This window comes from Odontesthes bonariensis, chromosome 4, assembly GCF_027942865.1.
Source record: "Odontesthes bonariensis isolate fOdoBon6 chromosome 4, fOdoBon6.hap1, whole genome shotgun sequence".
In the NCBI taxonomy this organism is placed as follows: Eukaryota; Metazoa; Chordata; class Actinopteri; order Atheriniformes; family Atherinopsidae; genus Odontesthes; species Odontesthes bonariensis.
The window spans coordinates 33,554,248-33,578,888 of record NC_134509.1 but is presented as its reverse complement, the minus strand read 5'-3'; the positions used below and the strand labels follow the sequence as shown (position 1 = coordinate 33,578,888).

Sequence of the window (24,641 nt, the reverse complement as noted above, 5' to 3'; positions counted from 1 at the left end):
ACATTGCACCTCTATAAAGGAAATTCAAGATTAATTTTTTTGTAATCCTGACACAGGATTTTTTTTAAAAAAAGGAAGACAAACGTTGTTGTTTTGACGTGCACAATCTGAGAGATGATAAAACAATTCTTTATTCTGGGCTCGACAGGAACTTTAAGCGTTTAAATACAGTATAAAGCTCGACAGTCAGAAAAACACTGATGTGGTCACATGAGACAACAGCTTCATATTTAGCTTCAAAGAGGCGTTACGCACACATACATATCATGCAATGGAAGAGAAGATCAAATAAGACTAAACAAAATGGAGAAAATGAACAAAAACAGCACAGAGAAACACACTGCGTTAAAAAGTTATGGGCAGAGAGAAGAAAAAAAAAAGAGATGGGGTACTTATTATGTTAGATCTAATCTAATTTCTCACTGTCATGTGGTGAAGTTCTGGCAATTCTGTAACTTTATTTTCTGACGTGGGTTCATAGATAGATCTGTTTTTGCGTAGTTTGACTTTCTTGTTTTCTAAGCCAAAGCTCGGTCAAAGTGATCAAGATTTGGCCGACAGTTTAATTTGAATTGTTTTAATCTAGTTGAAACTTAATGAAAAGTACAGACATGTAATCAAAAGTATAACAGAACAAGGGTTCATCAGAGTTTTCATCAAGTCTGTGACCTAAAGGAGAAAAATAAAACTTTTCTTCTTTACAGGAAATCTCATTCGTAAAAAATAAATACACATTCAAAACAAATCTTTCACCTCAAGGCGCTTTGGGAGTTTTGGATGTTAAAAATACACAAAAGCAAATAAATACAAAAAATCTAGCCCTTGACAGACATGTAACATGTCAGCTTACACAGAATTACTGTACAAATATCGGCAAACAACAACATGAGCAAGCGACAGCAGAAGCCGCCCAATAGGACGTCGCAGAATATTAAACACCTGAGTCACGTGATGAACCAAACGCACCTGAACTGCTAACATGTGCATGTCATCAGGGTTGGACAGCTGGGCTACACCATATAAGAAAATACTTGTATGATATGAGATATTACTGTTGAATGTTGCAGTGATGACTTGAGCTGCGATATGTAAACAAATATTTCAATATCTGGTGCTGATCTCAGGTGTGTTGACAAGGGCTGCATTGTACTTCTGCATGCTGGTTAGTGACAGAACGTGAACGTCCTCCGAGTGGAAAGCAGTGCTCTTTAAGAAATCCTTTGCATTGCAATATTGCACGTGTTGATACTGCGATAACGATACACTTTTGATATATCGTGATCACTGATCAGGAACGTGTGGTAATAACACGCCAGGGCTCATCATAGTAATCATCAATAATAAACTATGTCTTTAGACTTTCAAGAGCTTTTTAGAGCCATCGCAATTACAAGAACAAATAGAACCGAGTTTATTCCAAGCTGTTCATCAAAAATGTCTCATTTTATTTCGTCGACTAAATAATACCAGGGATATGTATGTGATGGCAACAAAAACACCACTGAGAAACCTACGCCGTTGCTCATCATTCCTGCTGAGAAGACTCACAGCTGGCAGAGATCAGCTGATTGACATTGAACTTATCTGATTACAGCTAATCAGACTCTGTGTTTGGATCAATAATAATAATAATAATAATGTAGTTGGTATGTCTGTAAAATAAAAAAGGTGTGGATGGAGAAAGAGCAGCGAGTTGACTGCAGTCTGAGCTTTTTACAAAGGTCTGTCTCTCCTGGTTTACATCAACAACAACTGGTTTTTTTAAACAGCGACTTGATAACATACTGCTACTGTGACCTTTACTGTTGCACTTTATGGTTTAACATGCATCATTGTTGCTTAGAATGAGACTGTAGACAGCAGACATATATTTGCAATATAGAGTTTACACTTCTTAAGCAATTTAATTAGAAAATGTCCAAAATCACAGCCTTGTTTTATTTCATGACGATCGCCTACAGTCACTGTAAGACTTTTCTCTTCCTTTTCTTCTTGGGTTCACTTACTCTGTGTCGTCGGCATTTAGATGTTTGGTGCAGCACAGAGTTTGACTCTGAGTTTGTTGAGTTTTCAGTGGCTGGTCAGGGAGGTCCAGTCAGGAAAGCTGTCAACGTCTCCGGTCTCGTTCAGCAGTTGGTTTCCATGTGTCAGAGTCAGCTTGTAGCGCAGGCGAACCTTACGCTGAAGGACAAACAGTTACATTATAGGGGAAACTGTTGAAATATGCCAACCAAATACTGAGGTGTGCTTGGATGTAAATGAGTAAGTAAGTTTAAAGATGTCTCAGCCGTTGTACTATGTAGAGTAAGGTGTCTAACTGTAGTACGGGTCTGTCCTATATTTTAATGTTCACTCATCTGCACAACAAATATAAGAAAAAAACAGAAAAATCCTGTTTAGGTTTGAAACGAGGTAATGTTGCATATATCTACAGGGGCACACAAAACATAGATTAAAAATCTTTGTCAGCACTGAAATTTAACCGTAATGAATGCCGAAAGTGGAAAATCGCTTCTGTAAAATAAATTCTACTATAGGTTTATGCTGTCCTATTCTTACCTTTCACTACAGTTCCTCAAATTTGAGGGTTTCTCAGAACAATAAACAGTGAATTAGTTGTCCCGTACTGGCTGCATCGGTGTATTAGTCTCACTTGCAGCTGTTTCTCTTTTTTTTGTTGATGAGCGATTATCTCATTCAACTGATCACAGTTTATTTGGTTAATTGTGGTTTACATTTCTAAATATCAGCTCTAACACAAGAATATCTCAATTTGAGGTAAAAACAACCACCCAAAAAAGAAATTCCTAATTTTGAAACGCTAAGGTTTTATGTATCACCACGTGGTCAAAAATCATCTGGTCCCTTCCAGGTCTAAGAATCTGGTAAATGCGACCTCAGATGAACAGTCAGTGGGTCTACATGATGAGATTAATTCGATTATAGCTGTAGATGGATTATACTCCTTATTTGAGCAAGGGCAATTATCCAAGTATATGTGGCGTTTAATGAATGGAATCATTGGCACAAAGCGTGTGGTGGCGCTGTACCCATTCCAACTGTTGCTAATAGAGCCACTTCCTGTTGACCCCTTCACCACCAACAACAACAACAAACTCAGGCATTGGAGAAAGATGGCGAACGAAGAGCAAGCTGAAGCTACGTCCCTCTACATTTGGTCTGTGATGAGCTGCTTGTTGCACAAACACGATGCACAACGGAGCATTCTCGATCGCGTTGTTTGTTTCTTTCTGACGGCGACAACAACAGTAATATCGCCTCCTTTGACTTCCGGGTCACAACCCCGGGAAAAAATCTCGAGCATGCGCAGAACGCAAAGTCTAATTCATCACGTGCTTCAGCGTCTACAAGCAGGTTTAGTGTGACTTTCAACCCAGTTATCTCTTAATCCGACGGCGAGTAACCTCATCCGGTCCAATTTTTAGTGTCTACATGAACTTAATAACTCAGTCTTATTGTAATTTAGCCATTAATCCGATTCTTTCAGTGCCATGTAACCCCACTGAGTGACACATGACGTGTTTCACCCTGTTATTACGTATTTCAAGAAAACTAAATGCAGATGCAGTGTGTGAAAAAGTAGGAAAACCTTGGGTTGCTGCTTCCAGAGCAATTAAGAAAGTAAGTAACAGCCAGGTGCTGCTGATCAATTGCACCTAATTTTAAGACCTCGTAAGAACCTGATGACTTATTTCATGATGTACTAATATGTGAAATATATTTTCACGTCATGATCTCCTTCACCAACCAGTGTTTGTAGATCAGCTCTCACATGTGTCATCTGCTTCTGCAGCAACAGGTTACAACTTGTCTTGCACCCTTTTCCTATTTTATCTACAACACAGCCCATCTGTCAAGGGACTTCAATAACCATGTCTTTCTCTCTCTGTCTGTATATGGTGCCATGTAGTGTACGCTGCATGCTGCTGGTGAGAAGCACAGAGAAACCAAAAAAATAACACATGCGATCAAACTGGCATGTATATGTTTCTGAGAGACGCTGCAACAGAGGTTGGAGTTCATATCCTTGTTGAGAGAGGAAGAACAGGCATGCAAAGAGTATCTGAGGTCGGAGATCTTTGCCATCACGTAACATTTCTGTGCACTCTTCCTGTGTTCCGAGCCAGCGTCTATGTTATATGAACATTACCAGGTAAAACCACTCTAAATGTGTGTGCAAATGTCCTGCATTTCGAATGCTAAGTTTGCAAGATTCGTTTACATTAGGCACAACACCCACAACCCCTGTGGCAAAATTCCTGCATATAAACACATTTATACTCACTCTCTGAGGATTAGCTAACAGGACGACCTGCGAGACTGCAGGTGGAGGCAGGAGAGGGTTGTAAGGAGGGAGGTGTGTCCCAGAGGCAGACTGAAGTTTCACTGACATGGTCTGCAGGACAGTGGTTGAAGTGAGAATCAGCTGTTTGTTATTATGAAATAATACCAATTTAAATACCTGCATATATATATATATATATATATATATATACACATACATACATTATATGCAAGTATATTTAAACAGTGTGAGCAGTTTACCTTTGGAACGGCAACTTGAAACGTGAAGTCTTTCACATTGAGGGCAGATGTGTTCACGGCGGACATGACAACTACAACGACATCTGGATGACCAGGTGGACAGTCTCTGGCGAAATGGAGTGACACGTGGATACCTGCACTATTGTACAACGTGATCGGTTCCAACTGACCTGCCACAAACGAGAAGCAGTTAGACACAACACCCACTGAGCAATGGCATGACAGCTAAACTTGCAAATTACTGCCGATAGTGAGAAATGAATGTGAAGTTTCTCACAGCTGCATAGTGCTATTAAACTCATTGTAAAAAGGAGGTCATCCAGCTTCAGGAGACGTACTGGATTTGATGGTCTCCAAAGGAACAAAGATATTCTTCAGTGGTTGAGGGGGACAAGAGCTCTCCTCCACTTTCATTGGAGATTCAGACAGTTCATCTGGTTGTTTCTTTGACATGGACGGTAATGCCGACTCTGTCGACCGCTGCATGTAAGGGACTGACCTGACAGGACAGGAGGCAAAGGTAGGTTATAACAGAGGCTGCTTACAACTCAAACAAGCTACGAGTGGAGACTATCATAAATGCAATCCAGCCGACATCTTGCAGGCATCGGGTCTCCACTTCTGTCTTCCCCCCTTTGTAAAGCCATCCTTACCAAATATTCGTTCCATTTGATGTAGCGCTGCTTCCCCCACACCCACGAGCTCTCAGCAAAACTCCTCTCCCTCCGTTCTGCTCAGTATGTGTCATTTGAACATCTTTGTTCAGCTAAAAGAAAGGAAAAGGTATGTTACACCAGCTTTCCCATAAAACACACCTTTAAATCTTTATGCTTTGATTTAAGTCCCACCTGCATCAGTTCCTCACAATAAGACTTTGGATTCCCTTGAGTCTGTTCTGAGACCATATTATCAAACTCTGTAATTACACAATCCCACATCAATACACGATGAAACATTTTCATTAGTCTTAGAGATAAAACACTAGAGGGTAAGAACGCAGGCCCACCTAATTCATTTAAGTCCTGCTCAGCTTCTGAGAAGAGAGTGCTATCCAAAGGAGAGGCGAAGAGGGGCGGAGAGGATTCGAATGCAGTTGAATCAGCCTTTCTGTGGATCTGTGGAGAGTCCAGTGCTGACAGATCGATGAGGTGGTAGCTCTTAATCTCTCGAGGGCTTGTAGAAGCTAAACAAAGAGAAAACTAGATCAAACATACAACAGAGCCAGATACATGCCGAGGTTTTTTCCTAAGAGACTAAAGACAAAAGGAATAACAAAATGTGGCTTACGGATATTTTTACTTGTTGCTTCTTCACTTTTACTTCTCGCTCTTCCTCCGTTACACTCTCCTTTCCCCATCAGGTTTTTGTAGGCATTCACTGCAAGCGTGAGCTCATCGTTTGCCCCCAGGATCTTGGCCAGAGCTGCGTCATCGTCCATGGTATCGCTGGCCAGCCGGAACAGACTGGGCCTAAGCCGGTCGCAACGCTCATACAGCGACTACAGTTGTTAGAGAAAGAAAGAGCAAATGTTGGGTGGCTATAGTTTTAATCACACTTCTACACACTGATAAGATATCAATGCGTAATATGTTCTGTAGGTTAGGTGGGGCAACATGTAACTTTATTTGTCCGGGCAGACTAACACGGCTCGAGTTGGGTCAGAGATGACTGGTAAGCAACGACTGAACTTTCAATACAAAATACTGCAGCTGTAAAAAATAAATCAATGTGTGGGGAAACACTGTTGTTTCCGACAGGTGAAAAAATGCAAAGATCCCAGCGGAGTCTGTGTGTCAGATGCAAACGCATTTTCAGCATAGATGCAGGATTCCCTAAATCAAGAATTCAAGACTCTCATCAGCAAGTCAAAGGAGAGCTGCCTAGTAGTGCTCTCGAAAGATGAAGCCAAACAACGCCAGTCAGTTGAGGGGAGCAAAGATAAATGAGCATTTCACATCTGAGGATATTCATCTATTCACAGATGAATTTAAGATTTCCCAACAGGTGGGAGAGTGATACCACACCGTATCCTGTTGTTTGAAGCTTTGGAGAAGAACTGGAGCACGATAATGAGTCAAAACATATCTAAATCCTTTGAAGGAGCTATGACTAACTATGAACTAAGACCAAAAAGCACTGTGGGCTCTATAGTCCTGACCTCTACAGTCACCTGACCTCAACCACAGAATATTTATGGGCACCTGAAGACTGACGACAGCAAACATTCCTGACATCACAAGACGCTTTGGAATGTAGTCAATTCATGTTGGGATGGCAAGGGAGTGGAACAAATCATTTCCCTCTAGTTTTATATGTTCGCTGAAAAGCTAGATAATGAGTGGAGTCTGAAGTACTTACTAATTAGATAAGAAATCAATCACTGGACTTCCAAAAGCTGGCTTCCAAAGCCATCTCGCTTTATCGTGGTTCGTCTGTATAATGTCCAACGTACCTTCACATCATCGCTGGGCTGTAATGATGTTCCAGTAACTATGTGCTGATTCAGCAGCTCTCTGAGTTGTTTGGTGCTGTTCTCCACCTCCTTCAGGGTTGAGTCCCGCTTTGACACTTTTGCAGCCTTGTCCTGCTCCTAGGAACACACACAGAGAGAAAAGTTCATTTGTACAATGATCAGTGCAGGCATGATAACCAGCACCAGCAGATCCCTCATCACCTCTTTGATGGTGCTCTTAATGAGCCTGTTGGCAGTTTCCAGGTCTTCAGGACGACCACTCTTCAATAATCTTGCTAGCAGCTGATGACACACAGACGCGTTAGCGAGATGAAATTTAGAAGACGCGCTCTTGTAGTACCATCACCAGCACTCACCTTGGCCTTGTCTTCTTGGTCAAAAACAGACTCTGTGGCTCTTTGTGGTGGAGGAGCCATAATAACTGTGTCTGGCAGTTTGGGGTCTTCCTTCACAATGCCTAAAACAAGTGAAAAACAAAACAGTTTTTTCCTCTTCAGAGAACATATAATCAAGAAACTAATCAATTAATATCAGCCTGACAGGAAATGTCACATTCATTTCCAGTTTAAAGTGAAGTGTTTTTTTCCCCAGACCAGCAGCCTTGCATAAAGATTTCATCATTTGATTCTGCGCTGTTCCTCACCTTGTTTCTTCAACATGCTGTACGCTTCCTGAATCTTAGGTTCCTCTTTAAGCCAGAGCGTCCAGCCGTAGAGGACCTCCGTAACTCTGTCTTTAACTTTCTGTGGAGTCCATGCGCCGAAGTACTGCTCAAAAAAAGTGGGTCATGGGACGGTATTAATGTGGACAAGGCTCATGTTAATGGAATAAATCACTGAAACAGAAGCACGAAACCATCACAACACTGTCCTTGTCCACAGAACATCATGTTTTAATGTGAGGCTAACTTAAACTCCATATATTCTTTATAGGGGTTAGGATAACATTGGTAGTGCTTGTCTTCACAGTATTTTCAGAAACAGAAAAGATTTTATCAGAATCAGAAAAGATTTTATCAGAATCAGAAAAGATTTTATTGCCAAGTCATTTTCACATCACGAGGAATTTGGCCTAGTCTGTTTGGTGCAATAAAACAAAAAATATAATAATAATAAAATAAAATAAAATAATAAAAATATATGTACAAAGTATTAGTAAAGTATTTTTCTATTACTTTATAGTGCTGGTATGCGTTTGCTTGGGCAAAACAATCTTAACAATAAGTAATACATACCTGTTTTCCGTTAGACTATTTGTAAATATCGTAAAAAGGATATTTAAAACGCTCAGTGTGTTTCTGTCGGTATTCAGCAGAGCATTTAGAGTTTTAATTAATTTCTCTGATCAGGGTACAGGTTTATTTTTTTTCCCTTTTCCTCTAGTTTGTTATAGATTTATTTTGTGTATATAAAAGGTCTGAAAGGGACAGAAAGCACAAAGGACACACTTAAGCGAGTTATTCTCTCTCTAAGAGGACCTTGCTCGTAGTGCAGGCTGAACTTAACTAGTTAGATGACAGTGAGTGACTCTAGTTAGAAGTACCTTTGGTGTTAAGACTTTGATGAGCTCATTGAGGAAACGAAACTTGGCAGCCTCGCTGTGGAACCTCTTCCCACAGTTGTTCATGCAAGCCTCGAGCACCTGGAAAGGACCAAACAAAAGATAGTCGTTACAACCAGAGACCTTCAAAGAGAAAAAACGAAAGAAAATCCTTTTGTTGGTATAATTCAGAAGGGAGAGCAGGAGCAGCTCTCATCGCTGCATGTTTGTGGTTAACCACCCGTAAATGTCAGATGATATAAGGGACACGACCCTCGAAAAGTTACGTTTCATTGTAATACACTGATTGAAGCGGTCTTCCCAGACATGAGTCTGTGTGACGTCACAGCAGACTTGAATGCAGATTTAATCTTTATCTCCTCTCGTTCATGTGGTTAAACTTCAGCTACGGAAATCATTCACAAGACCGTCCTTTCCCAGAGATGAAACAAAGACTTTTGTTTTTCCATGAACTCGCCGTGTCTTTGAAGATACTATGCTGAATGTAAAGCGTGACTTTACCACAGTGCGTGAAATAACAACAGATGGGCACTGTGTGTCCACACACTGATACACACTGAAAAGTTAAGCAATCCTTAACAGTTATATCTGGTGAATTCCCAGCTGAAAATGCTGATTTGAATACACTGTAACATGCTTCAAGTTATATATAAATGTGAGTAGTCTGGTTACTTACAGTGAGAGCCTGCATAGCCTCTTTCTCCTGTGGGGACTGGATCTTATGGGCAAGAAGGCGAGAGGCAACTTGTGGCCTGAAAGCAGAAAACATTAAATCACATTAAAATGGCCGCTTCCACAAATTGTCATACCTGTCTGCAGCAAACAGAAATGGAGTGAGAGTCATAAGCATCAGGGCATGTCTCAATTTGTGTCTGACTTTGAATTGCTTTACCATTAGACCTTATAATTCACACGTGCAAAAAAGTGCAAAATAGTTCCTCCTCACTTTTATCAGTTACAACATCTGAAAATGCTGCAACTCAAAAACTATGGTTGCAGCTCTTCCTCCAACGCCACAGCTGCATGAAAGTAACTGTCAGGAGCAAGTGACTTGCAACTTTAGCTCACGCCTAAAACAGCAGAGGAGACCCTTGTAGGGTCGCAAAAAAATGCTCAAAATGTAAAAATCACTAAACCTATGCTCAGCTTACCCATCGGACTCTTGGTTGACAAGCTGGTAGAAGCCCTGAATGCAGTCCCATTGGTCCTCTTGATTATTTGGGTCTGTGGCCTTATCTGAAACAATTTGGCAAGAAAAGAAGATTGAGCACAAAAACAAATCATTAGAAAGACTTTCATGTTTACGGATATCTATCAACAGTAAACACGAAAGCCTAGAAACACTATTTGTTATCTAACCAATGGCATTTAATAATGATGACTGAGTTGTTGTGATTTTTAGTTTCTTTATGTGTATGTGAAAAAAATGTCAACGCATTCAATCTGGACTGCAGACTGCATAGTTTCAAAATGAACGAGTAATAGATTAATAATTGTGACGTATTAAACCCTGAGAACCCCAAACCTGCTGTTAATCGTAGTGGTGGCTGTATCATGCTCTGGGGCTGTTTTGCTATCAGTATAATTAGTAGATTGCACAAAGAGGATAAAACGATAAAAAAAAACAATAACCTCAAATCATCAGCTCGATTGCTGATATTTGAACACAACTGGGTGATTCAGCAGGACACTGACTCTAAACACTCTGAACCTAAATCTGGTTAACATCAAGCTTTTTGGGGTGAGCGTCTCAAAGTCCTGACATCAATCAGCTGTAATATGTGGACTGTGTTTCAAAGTCAGCAAAGCAGCAACTCTTATTGAACTATACCAACGCTGCCAAAAGGAGTGGTCAAATATCCAACCAATGGATGGGTGACATTCAACCACATGTTAGGTTGTGCTGTAGTTTTACCCTTGTTTTTATTCATGTATTTTATTTTTTTAATCAAATATGTCATTCAATTTCATTTCAGCTCAACTCTTTTGATGTTGGTTAGTTTATGGCATAATTTCTTATGGACTATTTTTAGAAATTATATTTGTAATGCAACTAGTTAGCAACTAATAAAGTAACTGTATGTTGTGGGATTAAAAGTACAGTACTTGTATAGTTAAATGTTAATGTGAGGTGTCACTAAAGGAAAAACATTCATACACATCTTACATTCGTACTTAGCCACAGTACTTGCGTAAAAACACTTAAATCGCAGGCACCGTCTACACACAGAAAATATCATGAGGATTTTCTACCTCACTTCTGAGCGCGCCCACCGTAGGCGCAGACAAAAGCACGCGCACGGGCTAAGCAACTTCCTGTCCCAGACTGCTGCTTAAACTAATTTTCACAGTTAAAGACAGTCGACATACCAAGCATTAAATCCTACATAAAACGTCTTCTTGCAGCATCGAATGCTGCCAATAAACGTCCCGTTAACAGGGACCGTTGGAGGGGATAAGCCACAAGATGCGAGCGAGCGCTGCGTCGCAACAAGAAGCAGGGAAATAAATCGAATAAAGTTATTTTTTTGTGCGTTCCGTGTTTACTTACTGAGCCACGACTCAAAAGTTGCCTGGCTGTCACAGCTCGCCATTACCGCCCGTCTCCTACCGGTCCAGAGATAGTTGCTGACCTGCGAGAGTCTCTGCGGGAGAAGCGGAGGTGTCAAACTGCCGCTTGTTTATGGTGGCATGTGACACTCACGCTCCGTCAGTCACACTTCTGACTCTCCAACCAAGTTACACGTTACACACCCCCCCCCCCCCCCCCAACCAACGCATCTGCACTGGGCTGGGAGGAGCACTATTGATCTTTTAGCAAAGTAAAACTTTATTCTGTCACATATTTTCTGTAGAGTGAGGAAAAGTTTTGTTTTTCTTTCGTTTTGTTTGCTTCACCCGTACTTCAACCAACTATGACTACAAATCTAAAACTAATCTGATACATTTCATTACAGTTTATGAGTTTCAAGGTAAACATCCATTGCTGTTACCACTTCCCTTCAAACTATTTCTTTTGAAAGATTTCACCTTTAACTAGTGAGAAATGCGGGTACGTCTGAGGTTAAAGTAAAATCGAAACACCTCAAAACTATACTGGTATCACTGAAGCACCACTGTACATAGGATTATATTGGCCTCCAAAGTTGATGTACCCACACTATACCATAGTAGTAGTGTTGAAGTATGGTGCAAACATGTTAAGTACCATGATAATGCAAATACCATGGTAACGTACTACCCTTCTATGGTAAATACCACTACCATGTGTCTCTTTAAAGTCTGACAATGACCAAAAAACTGTAATAATACTATGATATCTGTACTATGACCTCTGTAGTTACCACAGTATGTGCCATGGAATTTTTAATCATAAGGTACCTTTGTACTCTGTCACTATATATTAAGAGAGAAAAAAACAACTACTATGTACTTATTCTACTATTCAGCTAAATTTCTTTGACATTTGTCATTGCTTGAGAGATTACTTGAAAAACCTTTTATGAGTGTCTTGCTGGTAAAACTACAAAATAGAAATATAATAACTAGAATCAGCTACACTTCTGCCCACGGCAACATAATGCATTCATTGGCAGATGACCTTTTTTTTTGCTTACATAATCGTGAACCATAATGTTCAAAGAACATAACAGCACAACTGACAGCTCATCCTGCAGAATGATGAGTTTCAGTTTTGTGCTGTGATATTGCTAATAATATCTTAACTCAGTTAAGTTCTGATGCCGAGTTTTTAAGGAGAATAGTAAGCAATTAGCCTTAAAAATGCATAAATATTAAAATGAAAACAAAAGGCAGCATAAAAAGGAGACATTTCTGTGACACACCAAGGTATTTACCCTTGAGAGCTTGTTAAGTGGTGTGCTGCGAGTTGAAAATGTTATTACATCACAGAGAAACAGTGTGAGCTAATTTATTAAATTTATCCTCTAATGTCCATCACTTCCATGAAGTATGTTAATTATATGATAATATATATATATATATATATATATATATATATATATATATAGTGTAAAATATTCAATTCCAACTCTCACAAGTAAGATTTCAAAGGCCAATCATCAGCTAAGCAGATATTCAATATTTATTATGCAGTATGTGGTCATGAGAAAGAGCCAATAATAATCTAAATCAACCAAAGCCGTTTCAGGGTAAAGTGTTTTCTGTGTCCCTCTTTCTGCTCTACTTTTTCACATTTGAAGGGAAAGTTTTTTTTTTTTTCCTTATGACTGTACCATACACCTGTAAACAGAAGTTCGTTAAAAATGGATTTTTCTAAGTAAAGCACAAAATTTGCATAAAAAAATACCATGGTACTTCCCACCAGTCTGTGCCAGGAGTCAGGTGGTTCTGTAAAGTCTCAGACCACAGACCCAAAACAGATCACCAACACAAAAGTTAGTCCTCACCTCTTTTATAAATATCTGCAACAGTTTAAGAATGATTCAACATATCAGTTCATTTTAAATGCGGCAGAATAACCACCTGAGACATAAGGCGTGCATGTCTCTCAACAGACGGGCCAAGTCCAACAACAGCTGTTTGTGTTTGGCTCCAGTCTGTCAGTGAGGCAGAAATGAGGCGCTGCGTTAAACATCTTTAACTAGTGCTTGAAAGCTGCAGAAGCCTCTGGAACCGATGGGTGATTTCTGCAGGACCCAGACACACCATCATCTCAGCAACGCTGGGACCTTGCTGCGTGACAGAGAGGAACAAAGGATCAGAGGTCAGCGACGACAGGCAACCAGACATAATCTTCTGTGAAACGCAATCAGAAACAACTTCCTCATTCTGTACTCCTTCCCGAAATACGTGCAGAGCTGCCGAGTCACAGAGGGACCACTAAAGTTGTGTGGTTAAAAATAGTCATTTACAAAACACTGTTGATGTATTTAGAAGAGTCGTGACGAGGATGGAAATGAAAAGATGCACATGCAACAGAATGTTTGTCTTACTGCAGCCAAATCTGTCTGAAACGCCTGAAGTGCGGTTTGAAAAGTACGCTTTTAGAAGTTAAAACTGCAGAAATGAAAGTGACGTGAAACGAATGACTCGCAGTCACTCCAAGTACCTCCCAGCTGTGGTAAAATGCAATGCCAACGCTCTAGACCAAATAACTAAAAAAGACAAACATTAATCTTTGCTCGACTCGGTAACAGAGTGACTCAGTGAGACTTTTCAACAACTCTCCTGAAGAAAGCTGCGTTACTTTGACACATGTATCCAGTAACATATATGACTGTGGGCATTGTGACAGAGGTTGTTTCAGTGACTCTCTTCTAAAAAAAGCAAACCCTAAGATGACATTGTGTTGTATATCAACTCGAATTGCAGTCGGGATTCAAGTTAAAAGCTGTATGCCTCCACCAACCAGACGAGTTGAAGTTCATGTTCACCTGACTATCTGCCAAATGGAAGGTTGTCATTTTATCCTTTCAGATATTTAAGTAAAAAATTGCCCTCACGGTATTCCTTCAATCCAGACATGTGGATAGAAAGCAACTCCAACCAAATTTTCCACTTTCATGAAGGAGTGAACATGGTGAAGGACTGGAAGGTCCATCTATTTTATCCAGGAAAAAATAAAATAAAGAGTGTTCTTTAATGGACTGCAACTCTTGTGATTGAAATGAAAACTGGCTGAGTTTACAAAACAGCGCCATACTGGAGTCTTCACAGAAACCGCAGTCATGCTCGCCTAGGAGAACTTTCAGTTTGGAGTGTTTGAGATGCATTTCTGCTCTTGCGTGTTTTTAGAATTTACCAAAGCACCACTTGTTGCAACACCCTGAAGATGTGAAGTGTAAAGAAGTGTGAGACAAAAAAAAAAAAAATTATTTAGTGTCATAAAAAACGCGGGACACAAATGTCTCAAATAATCAATGCACGATGCCCATTGTGTACCCTTAGAGCTAAATGTCAACATTTAGAGACAAACAACATGTCATGTCTGTGGGTTTTTTGCCACGTTTTTAGTTTCTGTTTAAGTTCTTAGTTTTACCATGTTTTAGTTTTAAGTTTAGGTCTTGTATTTAGTTTTGCCATGCTATGCCACCTTCTTCCTCAGTCTTTCTCCTGCCCTGCCATCAGCTTCAGTTCCTTCACCTGTGTTTTCCCCATCAGCTGTACACATTCACCAATCACCCTCCACAGTATTTAGTCTCCCGGTTTGTTCATGTTCTTTGCCAGATCCTCACTTGTCACTACGAAGTTAAGTACCTTTCTTGTATTCCAAGCCATAGCCATGTTTTGTTTAAACCTAGTCATGTTTTGTTTTTGTCACAGTTTAGTTTTTTGGTATCCGGCTCAGCCGTGCTTTTTGTTAAAACCTTTTTTTGAAAATAAACCAAGTTTTGTTTTTGAAAGAATCTGCATCCGCATCCTTCCTCGCACCCACCCTACCTGACACAAGACAAGATGTTCTACATTAGCTTTGAGTTAGAAAGAAATTAGTAAACCTTAAGCATAAGAATACATATATCAAATAATTGGTCATTTTTTGCTCCAATTATTATTCTTATTAGACAAAACTCCAAGCCGTTTCTTTCTCCAGTTTCAATGCATTTCAGGTTTTCTGCAGCAGTAAGCTGAATAAACTTTCATTAAACTAAATGAATAAATAAACGGTTTGGGTCATCAGTTAGTAGCTGAGATGTTTGCAAAAGACATCCAGCTTTTGTGCGACTCCACTCATACGGCAAACAACTTATTCACACAAAGCTTTCAACATGAGAGGAGTTTCTCATTGTAGAACTGCGACTTAGGCCATTGGTTCAAGTTAGTTCTGACTCAACAACTACTAAACAAAAGGAAACCAAATAAAGCTATTTACTCTTAAAAAGACAAAGTAATATCAGTACCTGTAGACCGCTGAGAGCCAAACGTAACAGCTTCATCACCTCTCTGTACTTGGTGGCTTTAGTCTGCTTTGTCAGAGTCTTCAAGTCTTTACTGAGATGCTCCAGTGTCAGCTCCTCACCTTGCTCTTTGATTAACCTGAATGCACAGAAACAAACGTTCAAAATCCTCCTAAAACACTGGTTGTAAGGTGAAGTGAAATGTGAAGTTGGAGAGTTAACGCTGTACTTTAACACCGATGAAGCAATGAGGTGGGCCTCTGCAGTGAGTGCTGCCACCTGCTGGCTGGAGAAGGAAGGACGAACCCAAAGGTAAGAGTAAGTAGGGCTCACAAGCTCCTTCAGAGTGGACACGTGACCCTGTTGGTGAGAGAAGAGGTTGGGTTCAGCATTGGCAGAACTTTGGGGAAAGAGGGAGAGTTCTGTAAGAATGTGTGGAAGAAGCTACGGGACAGATACGTGAAGGCAAAGAAGAGGGCAGAGACTCGGAGTGGTGATGCCGGGGGCTTCAAACCGTCACCTCTTTTCACTGAATTAAAAAGATCCGGATACTGCAGCAGTATCATTAATTACATTATTCCTGCTCTTGACAGCGGCATTGTTTACTTCTCGACTTTCGTGGTTGTAGAATAGTGGTAACCTTCACGTAGCAGCCCCACCTCTGTGACGGAGAAGATTGCAACTACCGGCGCATCGATTTGCGCCACTATATATTGCGGGCACGAAATCGTGACGTCATCAACACCGCTCGCGCTAGCAGACGCAGAAACCATGCTAGAGCCTTTACTGGAGATATAAGAAGCCTCATCAGCATCTCAGCACAGTACACACACACTTGTAAGAATGCTGCTGTGAATACCTTGCGGAGGTGTAGCACCCGCCTGATATAGTCCTCATGCAGCACGTCTTTGTCCTGGATCTGTGATGGGAAGGCCTGCTGGATTTGGTCCTGCAGCGCTTTTATCAAAGTACGACACTGCTGCTCGTCTTCAATTCGCTGCTGGAGGTGGATTCTGTCAACGTCAGAGACACATAAATCTGTTATGATCCTGAAAAACTTCAGGAAAAAAAGACAAAAAGTATATGTAAAAGAGCTATTTATACTTTAACTTGATTTACTAAAACTTGTTCGTATTGGGATGTGGCAGAATCTGAATACACTACATCTCCTGTATTCGTTTGTGGGGTTGGTGTTCAGAGGGCACACGCCTCTGGGCTTTTGCAGAACAGACTCTTCTTGTGGTTACTCTGAAAAGGTAACCACAAGACAGACGCTGTGCGAGTGAGACAGGGGGAGGACACTCCAACTTTGTGTGTGAGCAAATGACATCGCCCAGTGCATAAAATTAAGATTCAAATACATCCTGTGAGTTACAGTCAAATATCTGGAGTTCAAAAAGTGGCTGTTTGTTTTTGTTATTATTTCATCTATTTTCTTTATCTTTCATTTTCTTCCATTTCATCTGGTTTGGTCAGGGCGTAACAAATGTAACTGTATGTGTGTCTTTGTGTCATCCCATCATTTTGCATTTGCAACTGAACCTTAAAGCCCATTGAGACCCATTTTATATATTTATCTAAGCTTTTATGATTGCGCCCCGTCTTTCCATAAAGTGTGAGGAATATCTTTCTTCTTTCTTACTCCTGCAGAGGCCACAATCAGGAGGAGTTTAACAGAATTCCTGCCCCTTTTTGAACGACCAAACGTTTCATTGATTCAGGTCCACTTTGATCAGTGCAAATCAAACAGCAGGCTGGAAAAGAACAGATCGTAATGTCTCTTGGTTGATGTAGGATTTTCACGTTTTAAGCGACAGGGATAAACAGACCCGTTTTTTCTGTTTTCTCTAAACACACACCACCAGTTTCAAGATCATTGCTCCTTGCCTCCACTTAAACCTTGTTTTTTAAGTGTAAATTGGAACTTTAGGAAACCACTGTATGCAGCACTGGAGTAGCCAAGCCTCATACCATAACAAAAGGATCGAAAACGGAGATCCAAACTGGTGCCATTTGGCAGCTTTCAGCAGCTCCTTGGACTTTCCATTCAATGAAAGCCAGCACAACGCTGACTGTCTGTTACTGTCTGTTATGCCCTGAGTTTTTGACCGTATACTGTACACATGGAAGCATAACAAGTGTATAGTACATGGCCTTACAGTCATCTTCATTAACAAGAACACAGTCAAATGTTTTTTTGTCCTTCTTCCAGAATTACATGGCTCAGATTTTGCTCAAAAACTAATTTGCCTCCACTACGTTTGAGAGCAAAGCAAAAAGAACTGTTCAATTCCACTGGAGATGAGAAATGGTCATTTACAAACTACAAACTTTGCATACATGAAGTAAAAGTCAAACTTTGACTCACCTGTTGAACTCTGGAAGTTTCTCCAGGTCTAACAAAGCGGAGTGACTCGTGATCTTTGAAGGATTAAACTCGGAGATCAGATCATCTATCCTGCGCCCCATTCGATTTGCTATAGGCAAACAAAAGCATATTTAAATGGTAAATGGACTGTGTGTGTGTGTGTGTGTGTATATATATATATATATATATATATATATATATATATATATAGCGCTTTTTCTAGTCTAGTTGACCACTTAAAGCGCTTTTGCGCTACAAGCCATATTTATCCATTCATACAGCATGTCTTTGGCTATACAGTATAACAGGCTAAACAGTATGTTTTTTTCCCCCCCCTCTATTTTACACACCAATGGACACATCAATCGGTAACATGGGGTTCTGTGTGGAGCTAGGAGTCAAAACACTAACTTTCTGATTGGCAAACAACTGCTCTCCCTCCTTAGCTACAGCCCCACCACTATAATATTACAATTAGTATCATCGATTCTAAATTTATAAATTGTTTTTAGAGATGACCTCATCATTGTTTCAAACTCTATTTTTTTTTTTTTTTTTTTTTACTTTATTCCATCATCACTTACTGTTGAATCCAGAGCCGCAGTTGGTTGTGATATCCAGTAAAGCTTCCGGTAGGATCCCGTCTGTCTGGAAGCTTTGAATAAATATGTCCCCCTGTCTTTTAGACAGTTTACTGCCATCTTTGTTCATAAGAAGGGGCAGATGTCCAAAGGTGGGAGGCTGCCACCCAAGAGCCTGGTACATGAGGAGATGTTTGGAGGTGGAGATGAGCCACTCAGACCCCCGCAAAACATGGCTGATCTTCATGTAATGATCATCTACTATGTTCGCAAGGTGGTAGGTGGGGAAACCATCCGCTTTCATCACAACAGGGTCACCCTCCACCTAAGACAAGAGGACATATCAGACGGACCGATTTTAGAAGACAGATAGATACTAAAGTAATCTTTATTGATTGTTTCGGACTTTTTAAATCAACTGAAGTGCCTGGACCAAGGATTTTTTCCTCTCTCTTTGTTATACATTGCACCCTCCAAGAGCACCAGTTGATTTTGAGGGATACCAGCAGCGCTCTACCTACCTACCTAAGTATAGGACTTCAGGTCCAACGATTTTAGCAGGAAATATAGGGAACTTGTCAAAGTTACATAAAAACAAACTGACAGAAACATAAGTTGATGTTCCTCACACCTAACACGAAGTGTAACTCACTTTTTTTTTTTAGTGTGAATACTTTTGAAAAATAGAAATCGCCACAAACCCGACCTCTGCCACGTCATGACGATTCCACCCGTAGATCAGATCCTGAAAGGGCTCAACTCCGGCTTCCAGGCGAAATCTGATAACACGTGACACCCCCTGAGCCAGCTTCTCCTGAACCTGGTCAGCTCGCAGGTGGCGACACCTGTTGTCATACCTGTGGAGACAAGGAAACAGTCAATGCTTCGCCTCGGACAGCAAACATGCAGATGTCTGTGTGCTTCCCTCAGATGATAACAGAGGAGAGGGATAATGTGGGAATAGTAAGTACTTTTTGTTACCTTGGAGTCTGTCCAGCTCTTAAAGCCTCTTTTTTCAGTAGTTCCAGTCGCTGAGGGCTGCAGAAACAATAGTAGGCACGTTCACTCTCAATAAGCTGCTGGGCTGTCTGACGGTAGAGGTCTAATCGCTGAGACTGCAGGTATGGGCCCAGCGGCCCCCCTCGACGAGGGCTCTCATCTGGAGGTATACCTGTAGGAGAAGATGAGATTAAGTAGTCCACAGCATCGTGTTGCATCATATTTTCATCTTTGTGCCCTGATGATATTGAACCAAAAACAGGGGAATGGGTTCCAAGTTAAAAAAAAAGCACAAAAAAAAATAAATCTTTCATGTACAGTGACCATACACACAGACCCATCTTACCAGCCCACTCCAGCATGTCCTCTATGGACTCTGCAGCTCCTGGCACCAGTCTGCTCTGATCTGTGTCCTCCAGTCGCAGGATGAAAACACCTCCATACTTCTTTGAAAATATATAATTGTAGAGAGCAGTTCGGAGACCTCCAAGATGCAAGAAGCCTGCAGAATATCACAACTAAGCATTAGAGCTTCAGGCTGCAGAATAACCGAAGAAGGCGGCCGTCTTGAATGAACGCACGATTATAAAAATGTAAACAGCTCTGGCTCATTTTGAGACAATGAGCCACTTCAAACAACACCAAGACAGCGAAACTAAAACAGCTGAAGGAAATTAAGTTAGTTAGCATTTCCTGCTACAACGTATTAAAATATCTTCTCTTGATCATTCATGCCAACCATTTCAATCGTTAGACTTGAAACATTATGTATTAAAGTAGCCGATATTTCAGATGACGCATACAAGTTCCCAAAGCTACACTTAACAAAATAAATGCAATCAATGACTTGAAAGGAATACAAACAATTAAGACGAGTCTGAGTTTGACAACTTATCCCCTTGGATAACATCGCAGATCATTTTAAGAAAGTAGGACTTTACCTGTGGGACTGGGGGCGAACCTGACCCTCACCTCACCCTGAAGCGTGGAGCAGCATCTATTAACGGCGGCATGTAACCGGACCTCCATTGGTCTGTTTCTGATCGCTGTGAGACACCGAAATTCACCCCGAAGAAACGAACGATGCACAAAGCATCGTTTGCAAGATTTAAACCACAGTGACATGATGGCAAAGGTTGTACAAATGTATGTTACGGTCGAGACACACGTTTCGAGGATCACACGAGTGACACGAAGAGCTTCATTTGGAGATTTACTTTTATTTTATAGTTTGATAATCATGCAGTCATGTTCGACAGGTGCTAAAACAACATGATAAAAAGCTATACAAAACCGACAACAAATCTCTTCATGTACGAATGTTCAGCGGTGTTTGTTTGGGTCAAATGTGGGAAATGTTCTTCTTCACCGACACAGGAAAGCGAGTTTAGTAGACAAAGCTCACCACTGGACGATGCTGCCACCTAGTGGATGAATGACTTCCCTCTCTTCTTCTTCTTCTTCTTCTTCTTCTTCTTCTTCTTCTTCTTCTTCTTCTTCTTCTTCTTCTTCTTCTTCTTCTTCTTCTTCTTCTTCTTCTTCTTCTTCTTCTTCTTCTTCTTCTTCTTCTTTCTGCTTTTTCTTCATCTTCTTCCGCTTCTGCTTCTTTCAGCGATGAAAATGAGAAAAGATACAGATTTAAACATTGTTTTTCCTTTTACTCTCCTCAGAAATTTGAATAAGAATATCGGGCTTGAATTGACTGACAGTTGTGTAATGTATCAGTATATCAATGTGACTCTTTCTGTTGTGATTAAAAAAAAAGAATTTAAGTTTGTAAATATAATTTTCTGTGTTGTTAAGCTCGTGTCAACAACACGGTACAATTATATGTCAAACTGACCGTTGAATTACACTTAACTTGCACTGACAGGTTGAGAAGAACTTTTTTTCTTTTATCTATCTTGGTTTTTAAGAAATTTACTGATTTGGTTGTGATAATGTTGCAAAAATCTTCCCTTCAACTTGAGTGAAACTGTTTTTGCACACACAAAGTACCATCACAAAATTCTTTTTCCAGTGAGTATTCAGCTTATTTAACACAATATTTAGGTCACTAAAGAACATGCCCAAGGGAAGTTTGTTGGAGCGCAGATTATATTTTTTAATTTTCACTAGAAAGGGAAGAGGAAACCACAACGAAAAAAAACCCCGGATTGCTGGGGAACAATTGTAACTGCCAACAGGTGACTCGCAATAAAGTAGGCTAAACACTATAACGCAAGAGGCTGACAATACATGAAAGAGCATCCCACTGCAAATAGCCTTTAAGCCTGATAACTAAGTGGGAAGACAGCGGGGAATAATCATGAGGATGTAGTTGAGGGAGTTGTCATATGATACAGAGCTGAGGAGCCACAGAGGAAAACCATACGGAAAATGCCCCTCGCCAAGTCTCCTACTCACGTGTACTACCTCCTGACTTTAAACATCGAAGTTCTGGTGGAAGAAAGTTCTAAAGACACGTGTTAGTTTATTGAGACAAAGACGATGAGTATCACTACCAGAAAAATTTTGATTTGACTAATGCACTAAATAAAGATTACTTTAGTATCTATCTGTCTTCTAAAGTCGGTCCGTCTGATATGTCCTCTTGTCTTAGGTGGAGGGTGACCCTATTGTGATGAAAGCGGATGGTTTCCCCACCTACCACCTTGCAAACATAGTAGATGATCATTACATGAAGATCAGCCATGTTTTGCGGGGGTCTGAGTGGCTCATCTCCACCTCCAAACATCTCCTCATGTACCAGGCTCTTGGGTGGCAGCCTCCCACCTTTGGACATCTGCCCCTTCTTATGAACAATGTACATTATCTTGCCTATTCTGTCCGACTTATCTAATAGAAATGGAAATTGTAGAATAAATCGTGTTAGTTGGAAAAGGAGAGTAAGCTTTTAATTACAGCAGAATAACAAATCAAGAACCGACTCACAAACTGAGAATAAATCTTAAAGCAATACTATGTAACATTTCTACTATAAAATAACAGCTTGAAAAAAATTGTGCAGCTAGAATGAGTTTTAATATCACGATTGGCCTGTCTCCTATGCCCTTCGGGGGTCTGAGTTGGAAAAACTGCGCTATGTAACTTTGCTGGACCGGCCCGGGAGCTGAGCGTAAGTACTTCGACTTGCTTTCTGGCACACCTACCGCAAAAACAAATAGACCGCTCTCACGCTCCCAGGTACATTTGATTACTCTTGCCTTCTCGGTCGACATAGCTTGCACCTTCTGTCTCCTTGCCTATTTCACAAACGTGAAACGTGAAAGCGAAAGGGTGTTGTATTTATGAGAGTGTAACTGTACATTACCTCCAAGCCTGTAGGGGGAGCTCCATGGTGGGCTTTTTGAGAAGTTACATTGTATCACTTTAATTCATACCAATAACTCCAAACTCTAAGAACACAAACAATAAAACAGAATCAAACAAAACACAGAAAAACCTAGAAAAGGAAACGAGTCCAAAGTCAGAGAATTGACAAACCCTAACATATGCACCCTCTGTAAATGTGATTGTAACTTGATATATAGATAATTTCCCCTTATCTCTGATATTTAGTATTTCTACATTAAAGGGATAATCCGGAGTAAAATACACTTTAGATCAATTTACAAGATGTTGGGAGTACATACGTTGAGTTGACATCAAAATCATGTCATTCGGATGGGTTTTGAGAATTTTGATTTGACCGTTTTTAGCCAAAAGTCGTTAGCCTGGAAGTGAATGGGGCAAATCATGTCACCGCTACAAAACACTATTTTTATACCTCTTCTACTGCTCCAAACAACATAACACTTACGTGGTAGTGAGTAGAGGGTCCCTAAAGCCAAACCGAAGTGTTCCGAGGTCTTCATGTGGTCGGATATAGAGTCCAGAATTAATTTAATCAAGCCAACCTTTCCGAAAATGTGTCTGCTGCAGCTGCCGCTACAGACCGTGGTGAAGTTGGTTTGATATTGGATATTCGACAGATATTCACAATAAGGAAATAAGGTGTCTTTTTTTTCAAACCAATATCAAACCAACTTGCAACTACTGGCGCAAGTCGTTGCGCCAGTAGTTGCAATTTTCTCCGTCACAGAGGTGGCGCTGCTACGTGACAGTTACCTCTACTCTACAACCACGAAAGTGGAGAAGAAAACAATGCCGCTGTCAAGAGCAGGAACACTGTAATTAATGATACTGCTGCAGTATTCAGATCATTTTAAGTTTTTAATTCAGTTAATAGAAGTGAAGGTTTGAAGCCCCCGGCATCAACAAAGTCTCTGCCCTTCAATTTTCCTAACAGGAGAATGTGGGAGTAGAGGATGCTATCCTGTACCTGCTGCACAGGGTGCATTCTCACCTGGATAAAGGAGGCAGTGCTGTGAGAATCATGTTTTGTGATTTTTCCAGCGCCTTCAACACGATCCAGCCACTCCTGTTGAGAGACAAACTGCTGCAGATGGGAGTGGAGACAGGGCTGGTGACCTGGATTACAGACTACCTCACAGAACGGCCCCAGTTTGTCAGACTGGGTGACCTCACATCAGAGACTGCGGTCAGTAGCACTGGAGCTCCACAAGGAACTGTGCTCTCCCCGGTGTTGTTCACCCTGTACACCACTGACTTCACCTACAACTCTGAGACCTGCCACATACAAAAGTTCTCGGACGACACCGCCATTGTTGCATGGGCAGGAGGGGGAGTACAGGGGACTGGTGGAGAACTTTGCCGGATGGTGCAGGACCAACCAGCTGCAGCTGAACACCACCAAAACAAAGGAAATGGTGGTTGACTTCAGGCGAACCACCCCGCCCCTGGTGCCTGTCTCTATCGAGGGGGAGACAGTGGAGACAGTCTGCACGTACAAGTATCTAGGGGTACATCTGGACAATAAACCGGAGTGGTCTGCAAACTCACACGCACTCTACAAGAAGGGTCAGAGCAGGCTCTACTTTCTGAGGAAGCTGAGATCCTTTAATGTCTGCAACAGACTCCTGCTGATGTTCTACCAGTCTGTCATGGCCAGTGTGCTCTCCTATGCTGTGACATGCTGGAGGGGTAGCATTAGGAAGAGAGATGCTAAACGCCTTGACAGGTTGGTGAGAAAGGCTGGGTCTGTTGTAGGCACAGAACTGGTCGCTCTCACTTCCACAGCTGAGAAGAGGACACTGAGCAGGCTCTTCTCTATAATGGACAACCACAGTCACAGGCATACGGTTTGAACCCCC

General features: G+C 40.9%; 2 protein-coding genes across 4 annotated transcripts; both read right to left on the bottom strand.

Moving 5' to 3' along the window:
- Positions 1-113: 113 nt before the first annotated feature.
- On the bottom strand, positions 114-11,303 carry LOC142379004 (ADP-ribosylation factor-binding protein GGA2-like). Of its 3 annotated transcripts, XM_075464055.1 has the most exons (16): positions 11,151-11,303; positions 9,751-9,835; positions 9,276-9,351; positions 8,582-8,680; positions 7,683-7,806; positions 7,396-7,496; positions 7,241-7,321; positions 7,019-7,156; positions 5,854-6,064; positions 5,573-5,749; positions 5,415-5,482; positions 5,220-5,332; positions 4,905-5,065; positions 4,567-4,736; positions 4,307-4,417; positions 114-2,181 (listed from the first exon to the last, which is right to left on the bottom strand). In XM_075464055.1, exons 1-16 carry the CDS (start codon positions 11,191-11,193, stop codon positions 2,071-2,073), a joined length of 1,869 nt encoding a protein of 622 aa, XP_075320170.1. In that variant the 5' UTR covers positions 11,194-11,303; the 3' UTR covers positions 114-2,070. The 3 variants fall into 3 exon arrangements, with proteins under 3 accessions (XP_075320170.1, XP_075320171.1, XP_075320172.1); XM_075464056.1 differs by lacking the exons at positions 114-2,181; positions 4,307-4,417 and having other exon boundaries at positions 4,614-4,731; XM_075464057.1 differs by lacking the exons at positions 114-2,181; positions 4,307-4,417 and having other exon boundaries at positions 4,662-4,736; positions 4,844-5,065.
- A 1,377-nt stretch (positions 11,304-12,680) lies between these two features.
- On the bottom strand, positions 12,681-20,797 carry ears2 (glutamyl-tRNA synthetase 2, mitochondrial). The gene is made up of 10 exons (XM_075464590.1): positions 20,367-20,797; positions 19,772-19,927; positions 19,408-19,597; positions 19,133-19,283; positions 18,430-18,751; positions 17,846-17,954; positions 16,337-16,490; positions 15,707-15,837; positions 15,481-15,616; positions 12,681-13,315 (listed from the first exon to the last, which is right to left on the bottom strand). The coding sequence occupies exons 1-10, from the start codon at positions 20,548-20,550 to the stop codon at positions 13,220-13,222; spliced, it is 1,629 nt and encodes a 542-aa protein (XP_075320705.1). The 5' UTR covers positions 20,551-20,797; the 3' UTR covers positions 12,681-13,219.
- Positions 20,798-24,641: the final 3,844 nt, after the last annotated feature.